Source organism: Euprymna scolopes, chromosome 15 (assembly GCF_053919585.1).
Source record: "Euprymna scolopes isolate OS-2025 chromosome 15, ASM5391958v1, whole genome shotgun sequence".
In the NCBI taxonomy this organism is placed as follows: domain Eukaryota; kingdom Metazoa; phylum Mollusca; class Cephalopoda; order Sepiida; family Sepiolidae; genus Euprymna; species Euprymna scolopes.
This window is the reverse complement of record NC_136496.1, coordinates 47,221,829-47,249,823: the sequence shown is the minus strand read 5'-3', so window position 1 is coordinate 47,249,823 and position 27,995 is coordinate 47,221,829. Positions and strand designations below refer to the sequence as shown.

General features: G+C 39.2%; 1 protein-coding gene across 8 annotated transcripts in view; it reads right to left on the bottom strand.

Annotated features, from left to right (window-relative positions):
• LOC145293816 (protein cereblon-like) overlaps positions 1-27,995 on the bottom strand; it is a 106,666-nt gene that overhangs the window by 31,234 nt on the left and 47,437 nt on the right. The window contains exons 1-2 of one of the 8 annotated variants that reach the window (XM_080140436.1): positions 11,393-17,521; positions 2,425-2,570 (exon numbers count right to left, since the gene is read on the bottom strand). The exons of 6 other annotated variants lie outside the window; for them this stretch is intronic. Coding sequence is in view for 1 of the 2 variants with exons in the window: in XM_080140432.1 (XP_079996558.1) it covers positions 11,393-11,465 (73 nt within the window). In the remaining variant the exon portion in view is untranslated. Of the gene's footprint in view, positions 1-2,424; positions 2,571-11,392; positions 17,522-27,995 lie in introns of those variants that run through there. One more of the 8 variants, XM_080140432.1, reaches the window with a different exon arrangement.

The following is a 27,995-nucleotide window of genomic DNA, read 5'->3' as shown; positions in this document are numbered from 1 at the left end:
TTTAATCTTATGTCAGCTGTACATAGATGCCATCAACAATGAAAATGTAGTTGAGTAGAATTTTTTTTTTTCCACCTAAGTTTCCCAGTTGTTGATGTGTGATCTCTGGGACCAGATAGCTTGCAAAGTAAAGCTGTCATCAGTTAGTCAAAAGACTGGAAATTTGAGTAAACAAAACAAATAAACAATAATTTGGTTCTAATGAGCTAATAATGATTGACCTTTAAGGTCAAACAGTTGTGTGCAGAAATGAAAAGCAAGAAAAGAGATAAGATAGGCAGACAAATAAAACAGACATGTTGAACAATGCCAAGTTACCAGTTCCTCAGTGGGCTGAAAGAGAGAGCAAAGTGAGAAGAGGAAGAAAAGTTATGTAGGTATTTCTGTGGAGAGCTCACAGAAATAGGCAAGAAGACAAAAGGGATTGTGTGGGTGTGTGCTGTTGCCATGCACAACTTGGAAAGCAGTGGAATTATGTAGGTTGTTTCATCTACTCATGCAAATCTGGATTATCAAACAAATCAGTCATTCTCCATTGATTGGTATGAAGAGAATACTGAAGATCTGAAACAATCATGCCAAAAATCGATAATCTGAAGATTCAATGAAAGTTGTCCCCATTAAAAATTACTTATGCCTAGTTTATAATTTACTAAACACTATTAGACACATGAGTGAATTTTTAGGAAAAGAAATTGTTATTTAGGAGCTGAGAAGAGTAGAAATCACTACAGGTAAAATTACAGATTTGTTTATCTCCCTCAATTTATTTCTTTAAACCTTTCAAAAATTAAAAATTAAGAATTCAATTTATTTTGGTAACAATTATCACACAGTTATAATCATTCAAAGTTTGCCAGAAATTTGAAAATTTGCTGTCTTATCTATTGGTTCAGAAATAGAAATTGAAGTTTGCATACTTCAAACAAGTGAAAAATCGTTAAAATATTTTGTGGTAAATGAAAATACAGCAATCAAATCAGTGTAAACATTGAATAACATCCCATTACTACCCCTCCCCACACACACAAAAATAAATTGAAAAAATGACATGGAACAGGAACTTTCGACTGTTAGTACACGATACTCAGCAATTTTCTCACTGTCAAAATTTTGCATCGACAAAAATAAAAATGACCTTTGCACAGATGGAGCCAACAATTTATTCATGGATTTTTATGTCGATTTCACATGATAATAGAATTTTATAGTAGAAAGCTATAAAAAATTTCTTACTTAATGAGAGAAACTGCATGAGGACTATTAAACCTTCCTAAAAATATGCTTGATCAGTTGTAATGTAAGTTTCACTTTAATAACTTAATGATTCATAGCACATTATAGATCAAGTTAAATTTTTATTTTAATAGTAAATCAATAAAAACAAAAAAAAAACATTGATTTGGACCATGAAAGAAAGATGGAAACAAATTCATAATAGGGCACAAACGGTTTTAAAAAAAAAAAGAATATGTTACTAAAATTGTTGCAAAAAAAATTTGAAACTTAAAATTAAAAAAAAATATTTTTAATTATCTTTTCTGTAATATCAACATTTTTGGTCTTAGAAATATTTTAATTTGAGTGACTTTTTACACAAAATTGAAAAACACAAAAAGGAATCTATACAATTTATTTTCCAACTAATACTGATTGTTGAACTTTAAACTTAAAAAATAAACATTTTTCTCTCAACTGATCAAGCATATTTTTAGGAAGGTTTTATTGTTTTATTTTATTTGTTATTTATTGTTTATTTTTTTTCCACATTTTCAGTCCCATTATCGTTACAGATGCTCCTGTATCTATCTCCATAGAAACCCTCTTGTCACAAATGTTGATATCTACACAATAGGAGTCCACTCTTTCCAGTGGCGCTCTGATTCTATTTATGGTATAAACTTCCTCAGAATTATCTGAGTCGGTGCCTTCCACTTCTATTTGCCTCACCAATTTCTTTTTCTTTTCTACCTTATTGGCGGGTTTCTTTTTCATGTTTAATTTAAAGCATTTATCCACTATGTGCCCTCGTCTTTTACAGTAGTGACACATGGCATATCTAAAAGGGCACTTACTTGCTTCGTGTGTTGCTCCACAACGGGTACACTCTTCTTCCGACCTGTCATGCGGTCTATTTTCATGTTTTATTTTTTCAAACTACCCACATGGTGGTGCAAAAATTTTGTTTACTTCCATTTTTTTTGTTTGAATGTCCTGTAAATGTTTGGAACAGTGGCGGCTCGTGCATGGAGTTGTGGGACTGCAGCATCCCCAAGTTATTTCTACACAATATTAATGATAAAATTCCAAAAAAATATGCTTGTTTTTTTATTATTATTTTATTTTTTCTATGTGTACATTATCAAATCATTAAGTTTAATGTCGGTATCTCCAAATTCATATAAAAACAAAAATAAAACTTGCTTGGAGCTGTGAAATTCAGTTACACTTTCTTAATGAAATTCTCTTGTGTGCATGCGCGCTTTAGACAGCCGATTAAAGCCGCTTGAGGAACTGTCGCTTGTCGCAGCTCCACGTCGTGAAATTTGTTGTTTGCTTAGAGTGTGTGCCTGTATAGATATGATAACATTGTTATTGAAAAAAAACAAAAAAAACAATAAGGAGGTTTATATACAATTTTTTAAAATTATTATTAAAATCTGCATATAACATGTTTTTGTACATAAAATATTGTACTTTTTCTTTTCTTTTTTTTTAAATACGCACACTTTTAGCATTGCTATTTAATTCGGTAGCAGACGGAAATATATAATATGCAGAAACTGGTCTGAATGCTTCTGCGCACTTCCCCCAGCAACCTGCTTTTATGGTGCCCGGGTGCACCTCAAAAGCACACGTGAGAAGTGATTTTTCAAGAACTGTGTGAGACTGTCGGCATTAAAAGACATTTTTGCGGTAAGCCTTCTCTATTTTCCCCACACTCCCCTCGGATCTCATAAGAGCAATGGCGGGGAGGTGGCGATCACCTTTGTCGGGTGCTTCTTCGAAGTGGGGGATGATGCATGCCTCATCTTTGCTTTTGACCACTTTCCTGACGTCTGCCTTCTGCACTTCTGAATCAACCAACTTTTCACACAGAGAAAATATGCTTTGCCACATAGCAATGTGGGGCATGTCTGGAACCTTGTTTCCTCGTTTCCAACATAGGACGTGATTCTCTTTCCAGACCTGCAGACCAAGCACCCATGCACCATTCTGTAGCTTTTCAGGTATCTTGCTAGCCCAAAGTTGCAGAGATGCTTCTTCACATGCGCCACAGCCATAATTCCCTCATCCACATCATCAATATATGCAGATGTTGCTTGCTGTATGTGCTCATTCTTAGCCAGAACGGCATCAACAATCATCAGCATAATCGATGGGGCCCGCATTAAGGCCAAACCCCATGCGGGTTAGACAGCAACTTTTCCCCTTAATAAGTACGGCTTGGTAGGGCCACAGTGATTGGTGCACGTGCACTTGAAGATAGGCCTTGCAAAATTCTAACACAGATACATTAGATGCCATTCTCTCAATTTCTCAGCACGACCTGTAAAAGGAGTCCACGTTCAGTTGACAATAGTCAAGCACTGGCCTCACCTTCCGTTTGTTTTGCTGGATAACCACCATTAGTGGGATCAAGCACTTTGGGGAAATAAATTCCTTCTCGGGATAAACATGAGGAAAATAGAAATGGGCATACAAGCTACCTGTAAAGCACCCATGTGTCTGCCTGTCATGCGCGTTGGACCGGAAAAAGAGAAACCAAGATAGCATCTGTGATATTTAACAGAAACGGTCTCATGTGATCTCGCGAGATTCACATGAGTAAATGTAATATAAAGCAGATTGCTTGGAGGAGTGGGGGGAGGTTGTTCGCCATACAGAAGGTTACTCAGTGCATTGGAACGAGTGAAGGAGGTTCCAGTTTTACAAGCTATTTCGGTATGACGTCAGGATTTGATCCTAAGCTGATTCCGCTATTTGATGGCAACAGCCCTGAGCAGTCAGTACAAGAATGGGTGGAAAAAGCAGAATTGATATGCCAGCTCAGTGGTGTGAAGCATCTAGGGGCGCATATGGTGTATATCAACAGCTAACAGATGAAAAGAAGGCAGATTTCACCTGCATCAAAAATTCCCTCTACACAGTGTTGCACTAGATTCGGTTGCTGCATGGAAGGAGTTTATGGCACGCAAGTTACATTCCGGGGAGACGGTTGATATTTATCTGGCAGAACTGAAGAAGCTTGCGGTCCTGTTTGGAGGAATGTCAGATAAAGGCCTGGTGTGCGCATTTATTGCAGGATTGCCCACTGGTGTGGAGGATCTGCTCCGAGCCTCATCCGAAGTAGACGAGATGGACATCTCAGAAGTTCTAGCGCGGTGATACTAAAAAAGAGCCCAGAGACTGTAGACCGTGCGGCAGCTGTGCAACCATTACAGGGTGGATTTCAGGACCTGGGCATGGTTATAAGCTTCTACAAGTGTGGTGAGCCCAACCATTTAGTCCGTGATTGTCTCATCGCGCTCACTGACTCGATGGCCTAGCTACAAGTGTAAAAAGTGCTAGTCTGGAAACGGGCAAGAAGCTACAGTGCCAATCAATCTCCTCCCAGATCGTCATTGAACAAGGCGCTGCCCGCAGTGAGCGTGCGCGCTAACGGATGTGAATGCCTCGCCCTTGTAGACACTGGGTGCACCCAGACCCTGGTGCGCAAGGCATTTTGCGACGCTTGGTACAGAGAGAATTCTGGTGCTAACCATGGGTGGAGGGTACCTGGCCGCTTGCAAGATGAGTGTCATCAACACAAGCATCGGTGATGGGCCTGCAGTAACCGTGCAGCCCTCGTGGTGGATGGGAAGCTGCTTGGGTACGACCTACTTCTAGGAATGGATTTGATTACACAGCTGGGTGGAATCATTGTGGACTGCACCGGCAAGATAGAGTTCTCCTGACATGAGAAACGTGTTTGCACCACGATTACCATGGACGAGCCTGACTTTCATGCGCAGTACAATAGGGAAACCAACGCGTATATGGCATCTTGAAAGTGGCCTGGCAATCAATCACTAATATCATTACAGAACCGACTATCAGAGTACCCTTCTCCAATGAGGCTAAGGGGGAAGTATGGAGCAGAACTGCATACTTGGATCAACGATAGTTGGCTGCTTCCATACCCCAACGATGAGCTCGGGCCCCTCAGAAGACTGATTCACCTGATGACTGTCTTACAAGATAGCAAACAGAAGGTCCGACCCATCATGGACTACCATGAGCTTAATGAACATGTCGACCTATACACGGCAGAGGCAGATGTTTGTGCGCTCAAATTAAGGGAGTGGCAGCAGCAAGGGTCAGATGTAATAATTCTGGATCTGTGCAGGGCTTACCTGCAGAAACGCATTGGCAAAGCACTGTAGCCATTTCAAACTGTAGAAATTAAAGGAACTCGCAATTATCTGACCAGGCTAGTGTTCGGTCTCAACGTAGCACCAGGCATTATGCACGCGATCATCTTACATCGACGATATCTTTGTAAATGAGAGTCTCATGTCCGACCAAAGAGCACTTCGAGAACTTTGGACTGACATGCAAGGAACCCGAGCGTCTGTGAGATGGGGCAAAAGTACTTGGCTTGCGCATGAGCAGTAGCAAAGAGGAGCTCTTCTGGAGGAGAAGTGATTACGCTCTGGAAATCCCATTCAACGTCACTCGGAGCATTTTTTTCTGTTTGTGGAAAGCTGGTGGGTCATTTCCCTGTGTGTGGTTGGCTCAGGGTGGCAGTAGCGGCCATAAAACGCCATGCCACATCCATACCATTGGGTTGAAACGATAAAGTGCATGATGCCACGCTCCTGAGCATGCGGACAGAAACTGCGGCATGGGTGACTCATGACGACCCTGTGTGAGGGAACTGGTACGTTAACGGGAACGAGTTCACGGTCTGGGTGGACACTAGTTCACTAGCCCTTGGAGTTGCCCTTGCGGTTGATGATGGCATTATCGAAGACGCCTGTTGGCCTCGTCCAGAGAATGATTCTAGGCACATAAACCTGGCTGAACTTGACGCCACATTGAAAGGAGTTACCCTGGTGCTTCAGTGGCAAGCCAAGGTACTCCATATCATGGATTCTGCATGCACTCATCGGTGAATAACCGATGCATTAATTGGAAGAGTACGGCTAACCACACAGACAGCAAGTAAGATGTTGATATGAAGATGGCTCGCCACCCTGATCAATACAATCAAAGAGTACAACCTGACTGTAGATGTAATGCTGATCAGGTCTGCAAGCAACAGAGCAGATGCGCTGACATGAGTACCATAACGGTGGCTGCTGGCTGATACCCAGGGAGGTTCTGAGATGCTGCAACAGTTGTGTGCAGCCATCGCATGTAATGTGGATCGTATCGGTGAGATTCATCGTCAATGTGGACATCCAGGAGTTAAGCGAACACTGTATTTTGCCAAAATCGTTTGTTGACCCAGAAGTAAGAAGGGCAGATGTCAAGAGAGTAGTGGAAAGTTGCGAGGCATGTCAATCAATCGACCTGGCTCCGATACAGTGAAAGAAAGGGCAATTGGGAGTGAGCGACACATGGCATTCATCAATTGTGGACCTACACGCTTCGCGGTCTGGAGACCACTCGGGCGCCAGGACTCTACCTACATTATTCGCCAGCTGTCATCTGTGTTCCTTGAGAGAGGCCTGCCCGAGGAAGTGTTAACAGACAATGACCCAGCCTTCTGCAGCCAGCAGGTCAGGCAGTTCTTGAAGGAGTGGGGAGTGCGGCTGCGACTGCAGTGTGCTTATGTGCCATCTGGCAATGGTATTGCTGAGAGGAGCCATCGCAGCATCAAAAGAATTGCAGCCAGGAAACAGTGCATCGTCTCAGAAGCCGTTTATTGGTACATCATGCTGAATTTACCAATACCGAGTCCGAGAAAAGGGAATCTACTCCAACAGAGAAGTCACCAACAAGGAAGGACAGCGGTTGTACGCACCAGGGGATCCTGTCTGGGTGAAGCTGCCAGGAAGTCAGTGTACTGATAGATATATAGATATACACGGGGCCAAGTGACCGATGTGGTGAGTCAGCAGTCAGTCATGGTTGACGGTGTGCCCCATCATGTTAGGGACCAGAGGCCAGCGACAGTTGCAACTACCACTGGACGACGGGAGCGACTCTGGGTTTGAGGTCAATGGGTCATTGCTCTAGTTTGCACCATCCTCTTTTACCACGTCATGCAAAATGCCTATCTAGAACCATTCTCAGAAGCCGAAATGCCTATCTAGAACCATTCTCAGAAGCCGAAATAACCGCAGCAATATCTCAACTAAAAAATGGCAAGGCATCGGGCCTTGATGGAATAACCACAGAGATGGTAACACACTTTGGAGCTACTGTAAGAAAGTGGTTACTGGCCCTAATAAATAACTGTGCGTCATCCCTTAAACTCCCTAAAATCTGGAAAAAGGCAAGAGTAGTAGCCATTCTAAAACCTGGAAAAGATCCCATCACCTAAGAGCTACCGACCTATCTCCCTACTGTGCATTCTCTATAAACTATATGAGCGCATGATACTTGCCAGAATAATGGAAACAGTGGAAGAACAACTCTCAGCTGACCAAGTTGGCGTTAGACCAGGTCGGTCATGTTGTAGCCAGATTTTAAGTAAGCTTGCCACCAGCAATTGGGGTGCCGACCCCAAAACACTGAGGCAAACAGCTCTCGCACTGTGCCATTCCACAGCGGAGTATTGTGCCCCAGTATGGGCAAGATCATGCCATGCCCATAAAATTGATGTAGAACTGAACAAGGCATACCGGACCATAACTGGTGCCCTAAGACCAACTTCCTTGCCAGCTCTATACTGCCTAACTGGTATTCCACCACCACATATCAGGTGAGAAGTCATCACCAGAATAGAATGGTACAAACAGCTTAACGACCACAGGCACTCACTGTTTGGCCACCAATCAGTGAGACAAAGACTAAAATCTTGCAGTAGCTTCATCAATATAGAGGAAATCGATCCCAGGCAAGCTGCCTCCTATAGGATGGAACGATGGAATAAAAATGAAGCTCTACCAAACCCAAAAGAAACACTCCCCCAGGGTTCAAACCTGGGTAGAAAAAACTGGGTGACTAAATAAAGCCAGAGCCAAAGTAGGCAAAACAAAAGACAATCTCCACAAGTGGGGCCTAGACACTTCACCTTTATGTGGAGAGGTACAAACGATGCACCACCTTAGGGAAAACTGCCGATTGGGTCCTCATTGCTCAAACCAAGACCTTAAGGAGGCAAACAGCATCGCCATGCGATGGGTTGATTTCTATTGCGATATGATGATTATGCACCATTCTCATCCTCATCAAGCAGCGAATCCAATATTAGTAACCTCTCAGGGGAGGCAGTGTTCTTCGACCCTCAGACTGCGGATGAGAGCACAAGTGAATAAGAGGCCTACACAGTCCCCTTCAAAAAAGTACTCACCAGAAGAGAGCACCACCTCCTTGCCATCTCTGATCATGAGATCGGGAGGGGGGATGTGGGGAAAATAGAAACGGACATACAAACCACCTATTTGTGAAGTGCCCACGTGTCTGCCTGTCATGCACATTGGACAGGAAAAAGAGAAACCAAGATGCGTCTGCGATATTTAACAGAAATGGTCTCATGATCTTGCGAGATTCATGTGGGTGAATATAATATAAAACAGCACACTTGGAGGAGTGGGGGGAGTTGTTCGCCGTACAGATGGTTACTCAGTGCATTGGAACGAGTGAAGGCGGTTCCAGTTTTACAAAACTAGCCACCCATTATCGATCCAAGTTTGTAGTTCCTTGTTGTCATATTCCGGCACCTTATTGTGCAACTTCTCTGGTGGCTGCTTATTCGACCATTTCCAGAATACTGTCCAGGTCATTGTGCGCTGGTCAAATTCCGCTCTATGGCTGCACCCAGAGCGAGACCTGTTTCAGCAAACTGTGCCCTACCCTCATTGTCAATGCGGACGCCACCCAATTCCTTGATTGCATCTATTCCTAGGAGCAGGTCGTAACCAAGTAGTTCACCATCTACATCTAGGGCTTGCATGGCTACTGAGGGCCCTATCGCCGATACTTACATGGATGATGCTTACTTCATAAGAGGCTAGCGAGCCCCCGCCAACTGTCAGCACCGGGACTCTTATCTCATCTCACAGCACGCCTTGCGCACAGGAGTCTGCATGCACTTGGTGTCTACGAGCGTGTTTACCGATGGTAGCGCCTTGTTTAGCAGCGATCTGGAGAGAAGACTGGTGCTATAGCTTACTCCCCTTGCCTGTTTCCCGGACAACTTCTCACTATGTGACCCAACTTGTTGCACCGGTAGTAACGCATGCGTCTTTGTATTCCTCAGTCAAGCGCATCCTTCACACTGCTTCGGGAGTCTCTAGAAAAATGGTTTGGCCCACCACATTTATAACAATTTGCATTTTCTGTTGGTGGTGAGGGTGCTTCCACGGCTGCTGAAACTCGCTCAGGATTGTCTCTTAGAATATTCCGGGTTCTGGCCAGCAACTCATCTAGCCCTAGCTCACTGAGCCTTGACAATTCTCGCAGTAATTGGCTGGCATTGTCCAAGAGTCCAGCAAGAAAGGCGCATCCTAATATTTGGCTGCTCACTCCACCGAATGGTGCAGCCAGCTTCCTTAAATCGGCCAGGTATACATCCACTCCGTTTGGTGAACTACCTCCAGGCGACGAAGGGGTCCATAGCAAAGGCTGCCTATAGTGCCTGTCTAAGCTCCTCCAGGTCTAGTTCATCTCCAAGCTGCTGACAGACGGCGTCCACTCCTTTGGTGAGCCTTAGTGGGATAACTAGTGCTGGATCCTTTATTTGGCATAGCCTGCCATAGCCTGCAGACACGCTCAGCCTTTTCCCACAACTCGACTACAGAGGGGTTGGCGGGGAGCCATCAAACTCTGGAATCAGTTTTAGGTCAAACTTGTCCATAATGTAACAAAATGCCAAAATAGCTTGAATCAGAAAAGTCTAATAAGTTGCACAACGATGTTCACTCGACACACGTCTGAACACTCTCAGAACTGCCCACCTATGGAACGCCGTTCTGCTGGCTTGCTTCTTGGATCTTTTCGTTTTTCCTTCTCAGCTTGCAGGATAGACAGACACGAGCACGTTTTCAGTAAGCCTTCTCTATTTTCCCCACAGCAACTGAAATGATATGCTTCGATTTATTTTTAAAGTTACATTTCCCCCTATTTCAATATAGCTGCACATAAACATTTTGCCATTTAGATAAATTCCTGATGTTTTCCCACAAAACAAGGGCTTTCATTAAATTTGATTTTTTTTTTCAGCTCAACAACTTCTGTCAAGAGAAATTTTTATTACTATGCTCAAATTCATTAACATTGTCACAAGTACATCGGAGAGCTTTCTCAATGGAAAAACTATTTCTTCTGAGTACTGTTATTTCATTTTTTCAATCTTGTCATTTTCTGTTAGCTGCTCTACATTTTCCACCTTGGAAACTGAACTTATTTGTGGGGATACATTCTTATTGGCTATTCCAAAGACTTCATTTCACATCCTTCACTAGCAGGTAAGAGTTGCTTCCATTCTTCATTTTTTTTTTTTTTTTTTAAATTTGGTTTTGATGCATTTCAGATCCAGAGTTTTAGAACCATTGAACTTTTGTTAAAAAAAAAAAAAAAATCTCATGGCATGCTGGATAGTACAGAATTTCAAAAAATATCTTGGTGAAAATTATTTGTTCTCAGAATAGTAGATTGAACAAGAAGCTGGCATTGCATCTATTAAGACAACTGTTCACCAAACGTTCATATTTTTTTTTTTTTTTTACACTTAATTTTTTTTTTTTTTTTAACTTATTTACTTTTTTTCATTTTAATAATTTCTGCAAATTCTGTAAGAAACTTAATTCAAATGGATAAAAAACATTGTTGTGTGCGAGTTTTGTTTTGTTGTAAGCAGATGACCTGTAATTTCTTTACTTGTTTGAACTTGCTTGAACTAGACAACACTTGTTCATTGCAAAGATTATGTTATGGGTATGAACATTGTTAAATTACAATACTTCTATCCAATCATGGCTTATAGAATGAGAAGAATCTACCCACATGGCTTAAATAAAGGTTTCAAATAGAAATTCTGTATAGGTTCAAGTTCAAAAAAAATGGCACTTGAAGGCCCAAGTTTACCTCTGTTGAAACATTGTGAATATAACAACCCAGATGAGAATAGTAGTCTGTTGAATGCATAAAAATACATTCTAATTTATTATTTCTATGTGCTATGTACATTACACAATTTTTAAATTAAAAAAAAAAAAAAAAAAAAAAAAAAGCTTACCTAAAAACTTGATACATCCATAATGAAACAAGCGGTTTGTTGACATTTTATTGTTCATTCGGTCATGTTGCATGGAGTTGATGTTTTGTTTACTTCATTAGTGTTAGGTACAGTCACTTTTATACATGAGCATCTGGATTTATCAGCATAGTAATATGATTCTTAAAAAATCTGTCAGTATATCATTTTGAAAATTTTAAAATTGAATTTCTTCGTTATTTCATTTTACAACTTTTTGAAATCCTATTTAAGTTCACAATATTGAGAAGTGTCCCATTTTTATTTAAAAAAATTTTTTTTTTAAACAGGACTATTTTTAATATTTATGGTCATAAAAATTTATGCACATGAAATATGTAAAACACCAACATTTTTTCACATGAAAACTAAAACGACAATTATCAAAAATAGTGACCTAACTTAAAATAGCCTTAAGAGAAAAAAGGATTATCAATAACAAAAATAATTATAAGAAAAGATTAAATTTTGTTCACTTCCAAATTTTACAAAACTAAGATATCCCAGATTGAAATTAAAAAGATCTCGCCTATTTCCACACTGTATATTGGTTTGTAATTGTCACTGACAAACGACACACAAATTACGATCATTTCTTTTTTACTACTGATTCACCTGATGGCTGAAATTCACTTGATAAGGGTTAACTGGATTGACAACTGAAAAATGAATATTACAAGAAGATTGAAAATAATAAATGGAATGAACAAAATCTGATGACTTAAGTAGACGGTTTCTAATGGATGGTTTAGATTTGAAAATGACCATTTTGTAGCCCTCAAGGAGACAATTTTGTGGTAACACATTTCACAGATCAAATGTCTTTGCAGTTTCTATAGAAATCTTACCCACAACTCAAGTTATATACAACACAGCAAAACAGCCTGCCAATAGATCAATACAAATTCAATGGCATCTCAGACAATGACAGTAAAATTGGTAACCAATTTGCTCAGCTGAGCTAGCTCCCATACTTTCCAAGCTCTATAATAAATGCCTTGCTGAATCTTGCTTCCCCATAGCTGGATGATGGCCTCTGTGGTACCAGTGTACAAGAATTATGGTGAAAGGACTGACTCAATTATAGCCCTGTCAGTCCCCCCCCCTCTTTGCTAAAAATCTTTGGAACCTTAATTAATCAAGCACTAGTGCACCACCTTGCAAAAGCTAATCTCTTTGACAAACAGTATGGATTTAAGTAATGTCATTCCACTACAGATATTTTAACAGTCAATAATAATGATGTAAACACATACATTGCACGAGCCGTAACATACCATAATAATGTGAATGCATGTGTTAAGTGCCATTAAATGGTGTCATTAAATAGTTGTCATGAAATTGTTCAAACTTGTTGAACTTAGGAGAGAATAACATATCGTAAACACTACATTTCCAAACCTACTAAACAACCTATCATATCATCACATCACATCATATCGAGCTATAGCCACTTCTAGAAAGTGAGCATTGCGAGAGCTATTCCAATTATTATTAAACCTCCCACTGAAAAACCGCACATGTGCTTACATGCTGGCAAACATACTGCAATGGGGTTTGGAAGGAGTGCGATTAATTACTAGGATTACCGGTATATACAGAGTGCACAAGCAAAATGGCATTTTCTATGTTATGATTGAGCACCAAGTCGCTCTTTAACAACATTTCCAAAAACATTACCTACGTATAAGTCGACCCCTCAAAAATCACCTTAAAATCGTCTTCCAGAAATTCAATTTATACATACATATACAGTAAGCTAATCGCCTATTTCTCAGCAAAATTGTTATCTATACAAGCAAAGTCTGTTTTCTGAAGAGAATTACAAGTGCACAAGTATTTCTGCCATGTGCCTAAAGGCCGACATTTTATAATTTACATAGATCACAATCCACTTATAACTACAATGAACAATAACTTTGATAAATATACATCAATTGTACCTCAAAATTTAGTAGATATGTTATATAAATGACAAGGACAATACAGTTGCAGTTTTCAGTATCTTCACTAATGTTGGTGCCCTATAGCTACACATAAATATTATAGGACCTTTTCAATACCTATAGACTACTGTTGATATACAGATGGCTGACTGCCATAGTAATCACAGTGAACAACCTGCAAGAGAATTTTAAGAAACTAGATTACAATTTTCAAAAATTATCACAACCGATTACTATTTTAATCAGCTTGATTTTGGAAATTCAATGGCTTATTCATCAAAATAACCACCAAAAGCTTAATTGAATGCTATTAAAAAAAATTTTTCCTGTCGACACGGCCAGAAACCATTAACTGTATTAGTATCATAAAACAGTAAGTTTAGCATACAAAAATTTTCACCCACAAACTGATTTCTCTTCAATTTAACCCGTGATAACTCATTTTTACTTATACACTTGGAAATTTGGGATTCTGAACAAATGGGTTATGGACATCCTCATGTACCCAATGCAGCAAATTTTATAATTTCCAACACAATTTGAACAGTCATAATTCATTACTAATTGTGCTTTCCGAATAAATTTGGTATCATTATTTATGTTCTGAAAATATATGTATGGTCACATCAAAATTTCTTAGAAACAATGAAAGCAATATTTTGGTTTGGAATACCTAATTCCATTGACAATTATGTTGTTTTATCTCTATATAAATAAAATGAACTCATTTTTTCCCGTCTGATTTTGACATTAATAGGATTAAAAATCAAGATATTTCATGCAAATATAATATGCACAAACGGCAGAACAATATCTGAGGTGTGTTATAGGCTTATTATTTCTCAAATTCCTCGATAATCTTAGATTTCTATACTTTTTCTGCTGAGAAGTCACGGCCAAAATCGATTAAGATCAATGGAAGTGGTAAAATATTCTCTCTCTAATAAATTCCTCCTCCCCCTGCCACCACTTAACACCGTTTGGGGATCGTTCACAAGGAACAGTTGAGAAGAGAACACCGGTTTGGCTTCGTAGTTCTTTCATGTGAAGTGATTTAAAATCACTAAACTAAGCTGCAGTGCTCTGTGGCGTAGTGGTTAGCGTGCTGGACAATTCACATATTTTCACGTTCGCGCCGACCTACCGTAGTCGTTTTTTTTTTTTTTTTTTTTTTTTTTCCTAAACAACTGGAATGGACTTTTCTTGGTGGCCAAACTGTTAACGTTGCAGATGTTTTTTTTTTGTTTTTTTTCACACTTTATTTTCCTACTTTTACTCATGACTCCGGGTTTGATCCTTCCTACTTACCTACCATAACATTTTTTAACCCCCCCCCCCGTCCCGGAAACAAACACTCGGGCAACACCGAGTACCCCCGCTAGTACAAAATATTGTCAAATAAGATTTAAGTTGCATACCAAGTAAACTAGTTTTTAGTACATACATTTATTCTTGCCAGTTCAATACTTTGAGGAAAACCTAAGCTCTCATTTCAACTTAACTACCCAATTTATTCAAGAACTCTGCAGCAAAATAGTAAAATTACAAAGTACACAGAACACATTTCAATATCTACAAGTATGTCTTCATACACAGTTAAAATAACTCTCACAGTTATTTTCCTAAGTCCCTTCGAAGTAATCAGCTGAATCGCACAATAAAACAACACTAGGGCTATCAAAAGTCTGAAGTCTTCATTGTTGGATAAAACTAAATTCCAAAAAAACATATCAGAATGCATCAGCTTCCAAACAAATCCAGCCGAAATGTCACTTTGCCTAAATGTTTCAATTTTCTTAACTGTAAGAGTTCGCCTCGACAGATCAGGTGTATGTGACAGAAATAGGCAATTCTATCCCATGCTGCACATCCATCTCAACCAATTGAACATCAATGTGCCACAGCTCAACCAATCAGTGAAAGGTATGTTTGAAAAACTATATAAACGTCCACTTGTATTTTACGTAATTTATCCAGCAGCAATGAAGGCTCAATCCCTTGATACACTGTTTACCTGGTGATGATCATTTTACTAATAGCAGTACTTCTTGCTACGTTGATTACAATTACAATAATTTTTCCAGCATCAACAATGATTCAGTGAAGGCAGATAACAATCGTTATTTATAACAAGAGTCATTTTCACAACTGTAATGGTTTTTCTTATAAGATTTTTGGTTATTTACTGATCTCTGGACCACAATTTGTCCTTTTCATAGCAGTTTCTGTCCTCCTATGCAAATTAATGCCATATGTATATTACTGAGGCTTCTATAAACGATCTTTTCTTTCTCTTTCCTTCCCTCAGAGTTAGTCTTCTTTGCCTAGTGCTCCCTCGAGGTAAAGGTACTTCCTCTTCAGATAACTCATCTGGAGAAATGTTATTTGGTGCGGGCACATCTTCAGAAGCATAGCAGTGTGTCTCGTTGATAGTAATCAACCTCGCACTCTGGGTTGAGGACTTGCTGTCATTGTTGCCCTCTGTGGTATCCAGGCCCATGACGGGATGCAGATTGCTTACATGGCAGGGCATCCCACTGACAAGAACGTTCTGTGGGCTTTTGACTCCTGTGATGCAACTGCATGTGTAAGGGGTTGTGCACCATCCAATTGGAGTCTTCACCCAGACACGATTGTTTTAAGTGGTTGATGATGCTTGCCACATCCTGTCATCAGAGCCAGTGTAAAGATGCAGTATAGTTGCTTCCCACATCAATGCCATGTTCACTTTTAAGATGGCATCGAGCTGCGCTAGGTTTATATGCTGCATATCGCTTTCCTTTCATAACCAGCTTGCATTGTTGTTAATGGGCTGTCAGTCACATTGTCATCCCAACCTTTTGTTGCATCCACTACTCTTCTTTTAACGAATGTTGCAGCTACCCTGAGCCACTTAATCACTGGGAAGTACCCAATACACTTCATCGGGTAATAACACAGGGCATGCTGGGAACCTCATTTCCTTGTTCCCATATCAGACTGTTGCCCCGTTCCCGAACTGATAGGCCAAACATCCTCGCACCGTTCAGCAGACATTTTGGTTCTTTGCTTGCCAATCCAAAATTGGCCAAATGCCGTTTCACTTTGGTTGCAGAAACCACATCTTAATTGATAAATACATCCTCAGTGTACATCAATCTTGCCTGCCTAATATCATTTTTCCTCGAGAGTGTAGCTTCAACAATAACTCGCATAATGGCAGGTGCTACATTGAGCCAAAATTCATGCACATCAAGCAGTACCTCTTTCCTTTGAAGATCAGTCTGGTACAGCCATAAGGATTTATGCACATGCACTTGTAGATATGCCCTTCAAAGGTTAACAACACATTGGAATCTTTCCACTTCCAATCTCTTAGCTTTTGTGCGCAGACATCTGCATGTGTCTTTTTTTATTTTTTTTATTTTACTTCAGTAAGTTTGAAGAGATCAAGGGGCTCCTTCCTGAAGCTAACACTTGATTCCGTTATGATTTAAATTTATATCCGAGGGCTCTTTTAAGAATAGATGCTGTTCCCTTTATGGCTGCTGTCTGTATTTCATTACAGCTTAGTCTTCCAGGGATTGCTTCTAAGTATTTATGAAGATTCTTTTTTATTAAGCCAGTTGCTCCTATCACAACCGGTATAATGTTTATTTCTTTCAGAGACCATGACGTTTTTGTTTTATTTTACTTCAGTCGAAGTTCTCAGAAATCAAGGGACCCACAACCAGGGGCTAACACTTGAACTCTATATGAGATACATAGATATTCAAATGTTACATTAAAATTCTTTATCTCTTAAACAATGAGTTAGTAAAGAAATTGAGAACATAATTTTTCTCTCCCCAATTAACCATTTTTATATGTTGTAGTATATCTTTCATGTTGGTCTCATGGTCTTACTGGATTCCAGGACAAGAATTTATCAAGTCTGGTGGAGTATCCAGCTTCGTGCTATTACTTGAGGTAATATCACTTGGAGAAGGTGCACCATTCCTCGGGAAAGCTGTGGGGGAGCCGTAGTGAGGAGATCTTATTTAGGCTGCGAATACTATGTGAGTTTGAATATTTGGTCAGGGTTTACTTCTATGGAAAAGTATCCTCATGCCAGATTTTTCTGACAAACCCCTGTACAGAGAGACCTTAGACACTCGAGGATAGTGTCTAGTAGGCATTCAAGTTCTCCCCAGTAAGGGCTTGACGTGTTCATTTAGTTCACAAAAGTCCACGACCAAGTTTTCAATTTATAACAGTATTCATGTTGAATTTGGTCAGACTTCGGATAATCAGGTACCTTGTTGGTGAGTCCATTAGGTGACTGATTGCTTGACTACTTCCACAATGCCATCCAAACCTTATTCTACTCATTAAAGTCGGCACTGAAGTCTGGCTCCTCTATTCTGGTTGCAGCATAGGCATAAGGCATGTGTTCATGGGCATGTTTGATTTCCTCAATCTCATTGTTATTCTTAAGCAGCTGATCCATACCTTTCAATCATAGTGGCAGAACTCGCTCCACCTTGCTTATTTCGCACAGCTCACAAGTCAACTCTAGATCCTCTAACCATTCCATTATTGGAGTGTCCATTGCTGCGCCGCTGAGTTTGGGGATTAGCCAAATGTCGAATTGACTCAACGCCATAATTCTAATAACTCCAAAATAGCTTGAATTAAAAAAAAAAAGAAAAGAAAAAGGAAATTAAATAAAGAAAAATATTTGTTTAAACTTCTGCTTTCCCACAACTAACTTCACCTGTAATTTTCACTATCCGTTCTGTCTCTCTCAACTGTCAAAAAACTAAAAACCACCTTGTGCTTCCAACTCATCCTTTTCATAGCAGTTGCTGTCCTATGCAACTTAATGCCATATGTATATTATTGAGTCTTCAACAAACGAAGATCTTTTCTTTCTCTTTCTTTCCCTCATTACCCAATAGGATAGAGAGAGAGGCGCACACGCTCGTGTGAGTCACTTTCTGCATTACTTTCACCACATAATCAATTTCCCTAATGTTGTTGCTCAATTCTTTTATACATTAAAGAAAAGTTTGTGATACTTAGAAAGAAACTTTGGAAATATTTAAACTGTCTGTAATGTATGGTTTGAATAGTAAAAAAAGTTGATTATTAAATGGTTCATTTGTTTATCTAAAACAAAACATTTTCTCATGCATCAGTGTCATGCTTGAAAATGTGTTTTTTATTATTTCAATATGAATACTATCTATATATGTATATGATACAATGTGATTAGAGTTAGATTTTGCAATGGCTAATGAACAGTTTTCCAAAAATCATGAAAGTTTGATGCGTCTTTTTAGGTGAAACAAAAAAGCCAACAAATATACACAACTGTTTGAAAATGCAATAAAATGTACTTCTCGGCTAATTGAAAGGAGGAAATGACAAAAAACATAAGGGAACTTGCGCATTTTTGGTTTAAAGATTAATATTTTTTGTTTTCATTTTTGAAAAATTTAAAGGGAAAACAATGCAAAGAGTTTCAGATAAAGTATTGGTAACATCAAAACAAATTATGATAACATTTATTGAATTAAAATATTTTTATGAAATAATTTGAATTTTTAAATAAATTACAGCAGGCATCATATATATATATATATATATATATATGCACGATTTAAAAAAAAAAAAACAATTTAAAAAAGGACCCTCTTGAAAAAGTGACTGGTGAACGTTTAGAAAATTGACCCCCCCCCCTCTACATTCCACAATTTACACTTTTTCTTTTTTTCACGTTAATCTCATCACAAACTTACCTTTCAGATTAAAAAAAAAAAAATCTTTATGGCTTTTATCGTCGGGGATCAGTTTTCAATTATAACATTCTACTAAATTGAACACATACTTTGTGATCATCACAGAAAAAAATTTTGCGACTTTCATGTGGTCAGTGATTATTCCTGCTTAAAAAAAAAAAAAAAGGGGGTTTACTTTCTCTGTGACTTTTACAGGTATTTGAGTATGCTGCAAATGAATATCACAGTAATGTCCTATTTTAGCATTGGAAAAAAATTAAAAAAATATTCAATTCAAACAAACTTGAATACAAAGTTTAATTGTATGTATATAGGCACAGCCAAAACAGAGCAAGTATTTTTTGACAGAATCTCTTTAAAAATCTACCAAAACTCAAAACCAATACGAAATTTTCACCAATTATTAAGTGAAGAATTAACTTTATAACAGTGTATTTTTTTTCATAATCGATGTTTAAAAATATTTTTTTTTTGCCTACTTTTTTTCATAATCGATGTTTAATTTTTCATCTTTTGTGTTTTCAAGTGTGAAATTCATTGAATATGTTAATTATCTTTCAAATTAGCAAAAAAAAAATTTTTTTTAAATTATATATCTAATATATATATTTTCATTATTTTTACAAAAAAAGCTACTTTAAATTTTTGAAAAGTAAATTAATTTTCTTTTAGTGAGCCTGATATTGCTAATATACCATTAAATAGGAACTGCTTTGAAGAATCGATACAAAAAAAGAAATCGATAAATTGCACATTTGTTAAAAATATAATTTCTTTTGACAATTTTCATTATGATATTACCTCAGCTATGCTAAACCATAAGGCTTACAAACATTTGTTTGTATTACAGTTGTTATCTATCCCCATTTCCAAAATTACAAATTCTAATGAAAGTCTTTCACAAATTATGCAATAAAAAATTGGGGAAAAACCAATTTTATATGGTTTATCGAACAAGTATAACTTGTTCGATAAACCATATAAAACTGTTTCTCACAGATTACAAAAGGGAAAATGATTGTACCTATTTACAATGCGGGACAGAGTTAGACACCAGGGTCGTTTTTTAACGTGGAGAAAAGGTACAAAAATAAAAAATTGTCTCAGTCGTGAAGGACTGCTCCTTCACCGAAAGAGAACAAGAAATGGAAGTGCAGCATCTGAAGAACAGATACTACACTTTGATCTTGATCAAAAGGCCAAGATTGTAATCATGAAATTAAAAATACATTCAATTTTTTAAAATAAACGAATAAAATAAAATTAATAATTCTGAAAGAATAAAACAAAAATATCAAAAAACAAAGCAGTTTTAGTTTATTTTATTTACAGGTTTTTACTAAAAAATTTAAAGCTTGAGAGAAATTAGTGTAAAAGAAAAAATACAAAGCGAAAATAATCTAATATAATAATAATATAATAACATAAATGGCAAATTATAATTAATTAAAAATTATAATTTAATTCAATTATTAAAAAAAGGGTATTTGCCTACTTGGTTACATTAAAAAAATATTTTAACAGTAGTTAAAATATTTTTTTATACCCTGAGTGACCACAAATGATAAAGGGGGGAGGCTATGTCATCCATTGTTGATGAAGACCACAAACATCACTGGTTTTGGGGCTAAGATCAAAGTGTTCTGTTCTGATGCTACACTTAACCTATCCTTTCCTCGTTCAATGAAGGAGAAATCTTTCTAGACAATTTTAATTTTTGTTCTTAGCTCATTTTGGGGAGCCTGATTTTCCCCATATTAAAAACCAATCATGTGTCTAATTCTGCCCTCCTGGGGAGACAAGTAAATAGGAACATCACTGGTTTGTCAATTATCTGGTGGTGCTGTGATTTGCGCTTGACTTAGTTTAAAGTGTAAGGGACTTGCATCTACCAACACTGTCGTCCAGAAACAGTTGGTCCTGATGACAAGATCGAGTCAAGACGACCAAGCATGATACTACATGCAGGAGTTGTCTCTAACACATATGGCATCTAGCATTCCCAAAATTGTCACCCATCTAGTACTGGCCAACCTCATTGTTTCTTAACTTTGGGGTTTATGTAGGTAATATATATATATATATCGCTTATGAAAAAAAAAAAAAAAAAATTAAACCCTTATAAAGTTGATTCTTCACTTAGTCGTCAAAACATGGAAATTTACTAAATGAACTTTATGTAGTCTTGTAAATGCTAACATAGTTTTTTTTTTCGAACTATCATTAAGTTTCGGATTTTTTAATTTTGCCACATGAAATCTAGAGAGTGAGATAAAAGATGGAATTATTTTATATATTTTTTTTTTTTTTTTTTTTTTTTTTACATAGGAGTCACCACTTATCAAGGCCTGGAGGCCACTCAAGGAAAAGGGTTAATGGGATAATATTGTAGTAATTGTTTGTAGTGGAAATTTGGTAAATTGGATTACTCAACAAGAATTTGTTTATGTTGGACTTGAAGACGACCAAATTGTAGCTGGAAAGCAGGAAAACTGAACAGAGTTCCACAGGCGTGCAGTTCCAAGAAAGAAGCATTGTCCATGAAATCTATGTTTAGGTTTAGGAACAGATAAAGAGGGGGGGGGAATTATTGACAATGGTTTCAGCTAGACGAGTGTTTTTGCCAAAGTTTGGTGAGGGGGGACCATAAATTGGAGCTCAGACGAGCACTTGCCATGAAAATAATGATAAAGTAAAAACAGGCTTGCAACGCCTTTTCTGTGGAAAAGAAGTTCAGGGAAGAGAAAACGGCATCTCCCACAAGGCTACGAAGCTATTTTGAACTCTGTCAAGACAGGATAAGATCTTTCTAGCAGCTCCTGCCCAGATGTGGCAACAGTACTCCATCCTTGGACGTACCTGGCTCTTATACAGGTAGAGAACTGCATCAGCAGGGAGATATCTACTGGAGCAGTAGAAGGAACCCACCATTTTTCCAGTGATGTATGCGCTCCATTTTAGATCAGGAGTAATGGTCAAGCCCAGAAGCTTGTCAAAACATAGGACATCTCCTAGACAAGAGCAATTTATTTCAATTGATGCCAGATGGGGATCAAAGCATTGATGATGTAAAGATAGAAGCTTGATTTTAGATGCATTAAAAGTAACCAGCCACCTCTTTCCCCATTGCACCACGTGCTCAAGATCAGAGGAGGGAGAATCAGAGAAAACTTGGTCATTTACAGCCTTTGATGTGTTGCTATAGATGATAGTATCCTCAGCATAAATGTCTACAAATTATCTTAGAATGTGATTTGGAAGATCATTGATGTAGATCAGGAAGAGAGTTGGGCCCAGAATGCACCCCTGAGAGGCTCCAGCATTAATACTGTGGGCTTCTGATTTCTGCCCATCAACCACTACTCTTATGAGCCTATCAGAGAGAAATGATTTAATAATTAAGACATTTCCAGTTATACCATAGTTGGAAATCTTGTGAAGTATACCTTTATGCCATACCCTATCAAAGGCCTTTGATATGTCAAGAGCAATTGCCCTAGAAAGGAAGCCATCATCAAATCCTATGAGATATAACAATTAGCACATTTGCTGTAGATCTAGCAGAACGGAAACCATATTGCATGTCACTAAGAAGGTTATTTTTGCTGAGGTGGTTGACTACTTCTCTATTTAACACAGATTCAACTTACTCATAACGCACAGGAGACTTATTGGTCTGTATTGAGAGAAAGATGACTGATCACCTGAATTCTTAAATACGGAGCATACTGATGAGGTTTTCCAGGGTGTTGGGAAGCAATTCTCCTTAAGACAATGCTTAAACAGCTTTGAAAGTATGGGATCTAGTTCTGATTGAAGGTTTTTCAGCACTATAATTGGAATACCATCAGGGCCAATTGCTTTACTGGAATCAAGGTTTTTGATTAACTTGGCAACATTACGCACAGATATTTGTATGTTGCATAGCATGTTTTCTGATACCGGAGGAAATACAAGGAGTTGACAGCCTTGGTTGCATAGGGTAGAGTTGGCTGCAAAGTTCTTGGCAAAGAGTTTGGCTTTGTCTGATGCTGACAAGATTACCTCAGGTCCATTGATGATGGTTCGGACACACTTCTGTTCAGGTCCCTGTTCGCTATTTGCCAAAACTGATGGGAACCAAGCCACTGCTCAGATACTTTGAACTTAATCGACTGAGCATACAACTCTCTTGCGTTCTTTATTACTCTTTTACAGTGGTTGCTGGCAGTCCTGAAAGTGGCTTTAGTCTCAGTATATCTGTTATGTTGGAAGCAATGGAGAACGTGATTTCTGTGCACAATGGTAGTAGCACATTCTGGAGAGAACCACTGCTGGCTGTAAGGTTTTTGCTGGAATTTTTGGAGGGTATGCATCAGTCTAAACCTACAATTAACCATTTCGTTAGGTCTGATACTATAGAGGACACATTCTTTTTAAACATAGAGTTCAGAGGTAGATGTGATATCGCATTGCCCCTCTTTGCCAAACTTCACAAAGCAGACAGGGATATTGCTCCCTGGTGTCTGTGCTGCAATGACTATGAAATTGAAATGGCCGAGCATGTCTTTTTCTATTGCAACCAACTTTGGGGGACTCATGGAGTATGTCAAAGAGGTAATGGCTTGTATTAACGCCGAGCGCCTGCTTTTCCTTGATGCCACATACATCATAGACAATATTGATCCGGTGCTGTCCGGGGAGAAAACAATGTTTTTTTTCTGGCCATCCTAGCCATAGCAAGAATGGCGATTTGGATCACCTGCCTCAAAAAGATCTACGAGGGGACATCTGTTCGAGATCAGGATCCGATTGTTTACTTTTAACATTTGCTTAAAGTGTAAATCAGATACAATTGGACGAGGTTACCTTAAATGGATTTCAATAAGAGGTGAATATATAACACTAGTTTATGCATCTGTTGAGGAGCCAGGTTTGATTGAATTTGTACTCCCTCCGTATAACATGGCACAGGCAGTCCTAGGTACTTCAGAACCCATCCCGTATAATAGCATAGTCCTTAAAAAGACTCTTGGCTGATGGAACAAATGAAATCCTGTTCTTGCTTTGTGTTTTGGTACTAGAGAACCCCCGAGTTTACCCAGCCCATACATCTTTCATTTACCCATCCCCACCGGTCTTCTCCCCTTCCACTCACACTTTCCTACCCTAATATTTTCTTCGCACATCCTCTAATAAATCACCCCCATTCTAACTAGAGACCGTCTTGCTTGTTTTCAGTTCCTGGAAAACAGTGGGCAATTTTTTTCTTTTTTTTTTTTTTTATTACATTTTCACCCCAAATAAGGCACATTGCCACTTTGGTGTAGGGGGCTACTATCAGGGTCAGCAACTACAGGGGCACTATGTAGGAATTTGGGCAGCAAGATGTTGGTTCACGTTGCACTTGAACTTCTGCATGTCAGTACAGTTAGGGAAGCAGGATCCTGGAATGGAATTCCAGAGTCTAGAGGTTCTGGGGAAGAAACTACTGGAGTAGAAAGATCTTTTACATCTAGGGATCTCTACTGTGTGGGGGTGGGATTTAGCTGTCTGTCGGGTTTGTCGAGGGTGTCTGCGTAGTGGGGGCACAAGTGTCTGCAGTTCGTCAGAGCATTCACCATTAAAATACTTGTAGAACAAGCAGAGGGATGCCAGTTCAGGGCCTATCAGATTGGCGACTCTTTTTTGAACCTTGTCTAGGAGTGAGAGACTATTAGTAGACGCACCAGCCCAGATGTGACAACAATACTCCATACATGGGCGAATGGTGGCCTTATAGAGATACAGGATACTTTCAGGTGTCACTAGTTTTCTAGCACAGTAGAGAGAGCCTACCTTTTTTTGCAGCAGCCCTGGCAATGTTTTTAATATAATTGTTCCAGCTCATGTTTCCTGTGAACGTTAGGCCAAGCAGTTTGAAAGATGTACTCTCAGACAGGGAGTCACTGGCCATTGCTATTGGTGGCAGAGAAAGTTTCTTGTAGTTATTGAAGGAAACCAGTTTAGTCTTGGCAGCATTGAATGTGACCATCCATTTATGTCCCCATTCCACTACAGATTGGAGGTCATCCTCTAGTGTTTTTGCCATTTCTTTAGATATGTGTTCATTTGTTTTCCTGTCATGCCTGTTATAGAGTGTAGTGTCATCAGCATATATACCCATCTCAGAGGCAGTTTTGTCGGGGAGGTCATTAATAAATATCAGGACGCCACGCTAGACGATCTGGAAATCACCCCTGCTCAGGGGCATGCTATCATAAAAAACCTTGACACTTCCAAAGCATGTGGACCCGACCTCATCCCAGCTGTGCTATTAAAAAAGTGCTCAGCCGAAGTAGCTCCAGTTCTCTCCAAACTCTACAACAAATGCCTTAATGAATCTTGCTTTCCGAGCTGTTGGAAAACTGCTTCTGTGGTACCAGTATTCAAGAATTCTGGCGAAAGAACTGACCCATTAAATTATCGCCCTATTAGCCTCCTCCCACTTTTTGCCAAAATATTTGAGACCTTAATTAACCATGCTATAGTCCAGCACCTTACAGATGCTAAACTTCTGACCGACCGTCAATATGGATTTAGACAAGCCCGTTCCACGGCAGACATCCTCACTGTAATCTCTGAACGTATATACCATTCACTGGACAAAGCGGGAGAGGGCAGAGCGGTAGCTCTAGATATATCTAAGGCTTTTGACAGGGTATGGCATGAGGGTTTCCTCAGGAAGATTAGATCTTGCGGTATCACTGGTAGAATACTTAACATAATTAAATCCTTCTTAGATAAGAGAAAAATCCAGGTTGTCCTCGACGGTCGTACATCTAAACAATATGATATAAATGCGGGAGTGCCCCAGGGATCTATCCTTGGTCCTCTGCTGTTCCTGATATTCATAAATGACCTCCGACAAAATTGCCTCTGAGATGGGTATATATGCTGATGACACCACACTCTATAGCAGGCATGACAGGAAAACAAATGAACATATATCTAAAGTAATAGCAGAAACACTAGAGGATGACCTCCAATCAGTAGTGGAATGGGGACAAAAATGGATGGTAACGTTCAATGCCACCAAGACAAAACTGGTCTCATTCAATAATTACAAGAAACCTTCTCTACCACCTATAGCAATGGCCAACAACTCTTTATCTGAGAGTACGTCTTTCAAGCTCCTTGGCCTAACGTTCACAGTAAACATGAGTTGGAACAATTACATCGAGGGCATTGCCAGGGCCACTGCGAGGAAGGTGGGCTCTCTCTACCGTGCTAGAAAACTTCTAACACCCGAAAGTATCCTGTACCTCTATAAGGCCACTATTCGCCCATGTATGGAGTATTGCTGTCATATTTGGGCCGGTGCATCGGCTACTAGTCTCTCGCTCCTTGACAGGGTTCAAAAGAGAGTCGCAAATCTAATAGGCCCTAAACTGGCATCTAAACTTCAGCCTCTGTCCCATCGTCGAAACGTTGTTTCCCTCTGCCTGTTCTACAAGTATTATAATGGTGAATGCTCTGAAGAACTGCAAGCACTTGTGCCCCCACGACGTGAACACCCTCGACAGACCCGACAAGCTGCAAAATCCCACCCCCACACTGCAGAGATCTCTAGATGTAAAAGATCTTTCTACTCCAGTAGTTTCTTCCCCAGAACTGCTAGGCTTTGGAATTCCATTCCAGGTCACTGCTTCCCCAACTGTACTGACAAGCATAAGTTCAAGTGCAACGTGAACCAACATCTCGCTGCCCTAATCCCTACATAGTACCCCAGTAGATGTTTCCCCTGATAGTAGCCCCCTACATTAAAGTGGCAATGTGCCTTGTTTGGGGTGAAAATATAATAAAAAAAAAACAAACAAAAAAACAATAGAGGTCCAAGAATAGACCCCTGAGGCACTCCCGCATTTATATCACACTGTTTAGATGTTCGATCGTCGAGGACAACCTGGATTTTTCTCTTATCTAAGAAGGATTTAATTATGTTAAGTATTCTACCAGTGATACCGTATGATTTAATTTTCCTGAGGAGACCCTTGTGCCATACCCTGTCAAAAGCCTTAGATATATCTAGAGCTACAGGCTCTGCCCTCCCCCGCTTTGTCCAGTGAATGGTATATACGTTCAGAGATTACAGTGAGGATGTCAGCTGTGGAATGGGCTTGTCTAAATCCATATTGTTTGTCAGTCAGAAGTTTAGCATCTGTAAGGTGATGGACTAGAGCATGGTTAATTATGGTCTCAAATATTTTGGCGAAAAGTGGGAGGAGGCTAATAGGGCGATAATTTGATGGGTCAGTTCTTTCGCCAGAATTCTTGAATATTGGTACCACAGAAGCGGTTTTCCAACAGCCCGGAAAGCAGGATTCATTAAGGCATTTGTTGTAGAGTTTGAAGAGAACTGGAGCTACTTCGGCTGAGCACTTTTTTAATAGCACAGCTGGGATGAGATCAGGTCCACATGCTTTTGAAGTGTTAAGATTTTTTATGATAGCATGTACCTGAGCAGGGGTGATTTTTAGATCATCTAGCGTGGCGTCTGTCCGCAAAGGAAAGTCAGGCAGGGGGTGGTTGGAAGGGTCCAGTGTGGAGTTCGAGGCAAACCGGCTAGCAAGCACATTAGCTTTATAGATTGCTGAGTAAACAACCTCGTGATTGTTGGTTAGTGGGGGAATTGTTGATTGCCCATTATTTACTACACTGTTGTAGATTTTCCAGAAGTCACGATTTCCCAATTTTTGTGCTTCGATGCGTTTTTTAGTGGTTTCAGTAAATTCTCTCTTGGCGGTCGCTATTTCTTTCTTAACGTTATTTCTAGCTTCTATGTACTTCTGTTTGTTTGAACTGGACTTATGTCGGTTAAATCTGCAGTATGCATGCTGCCTTTGAGCAATGGCAGTT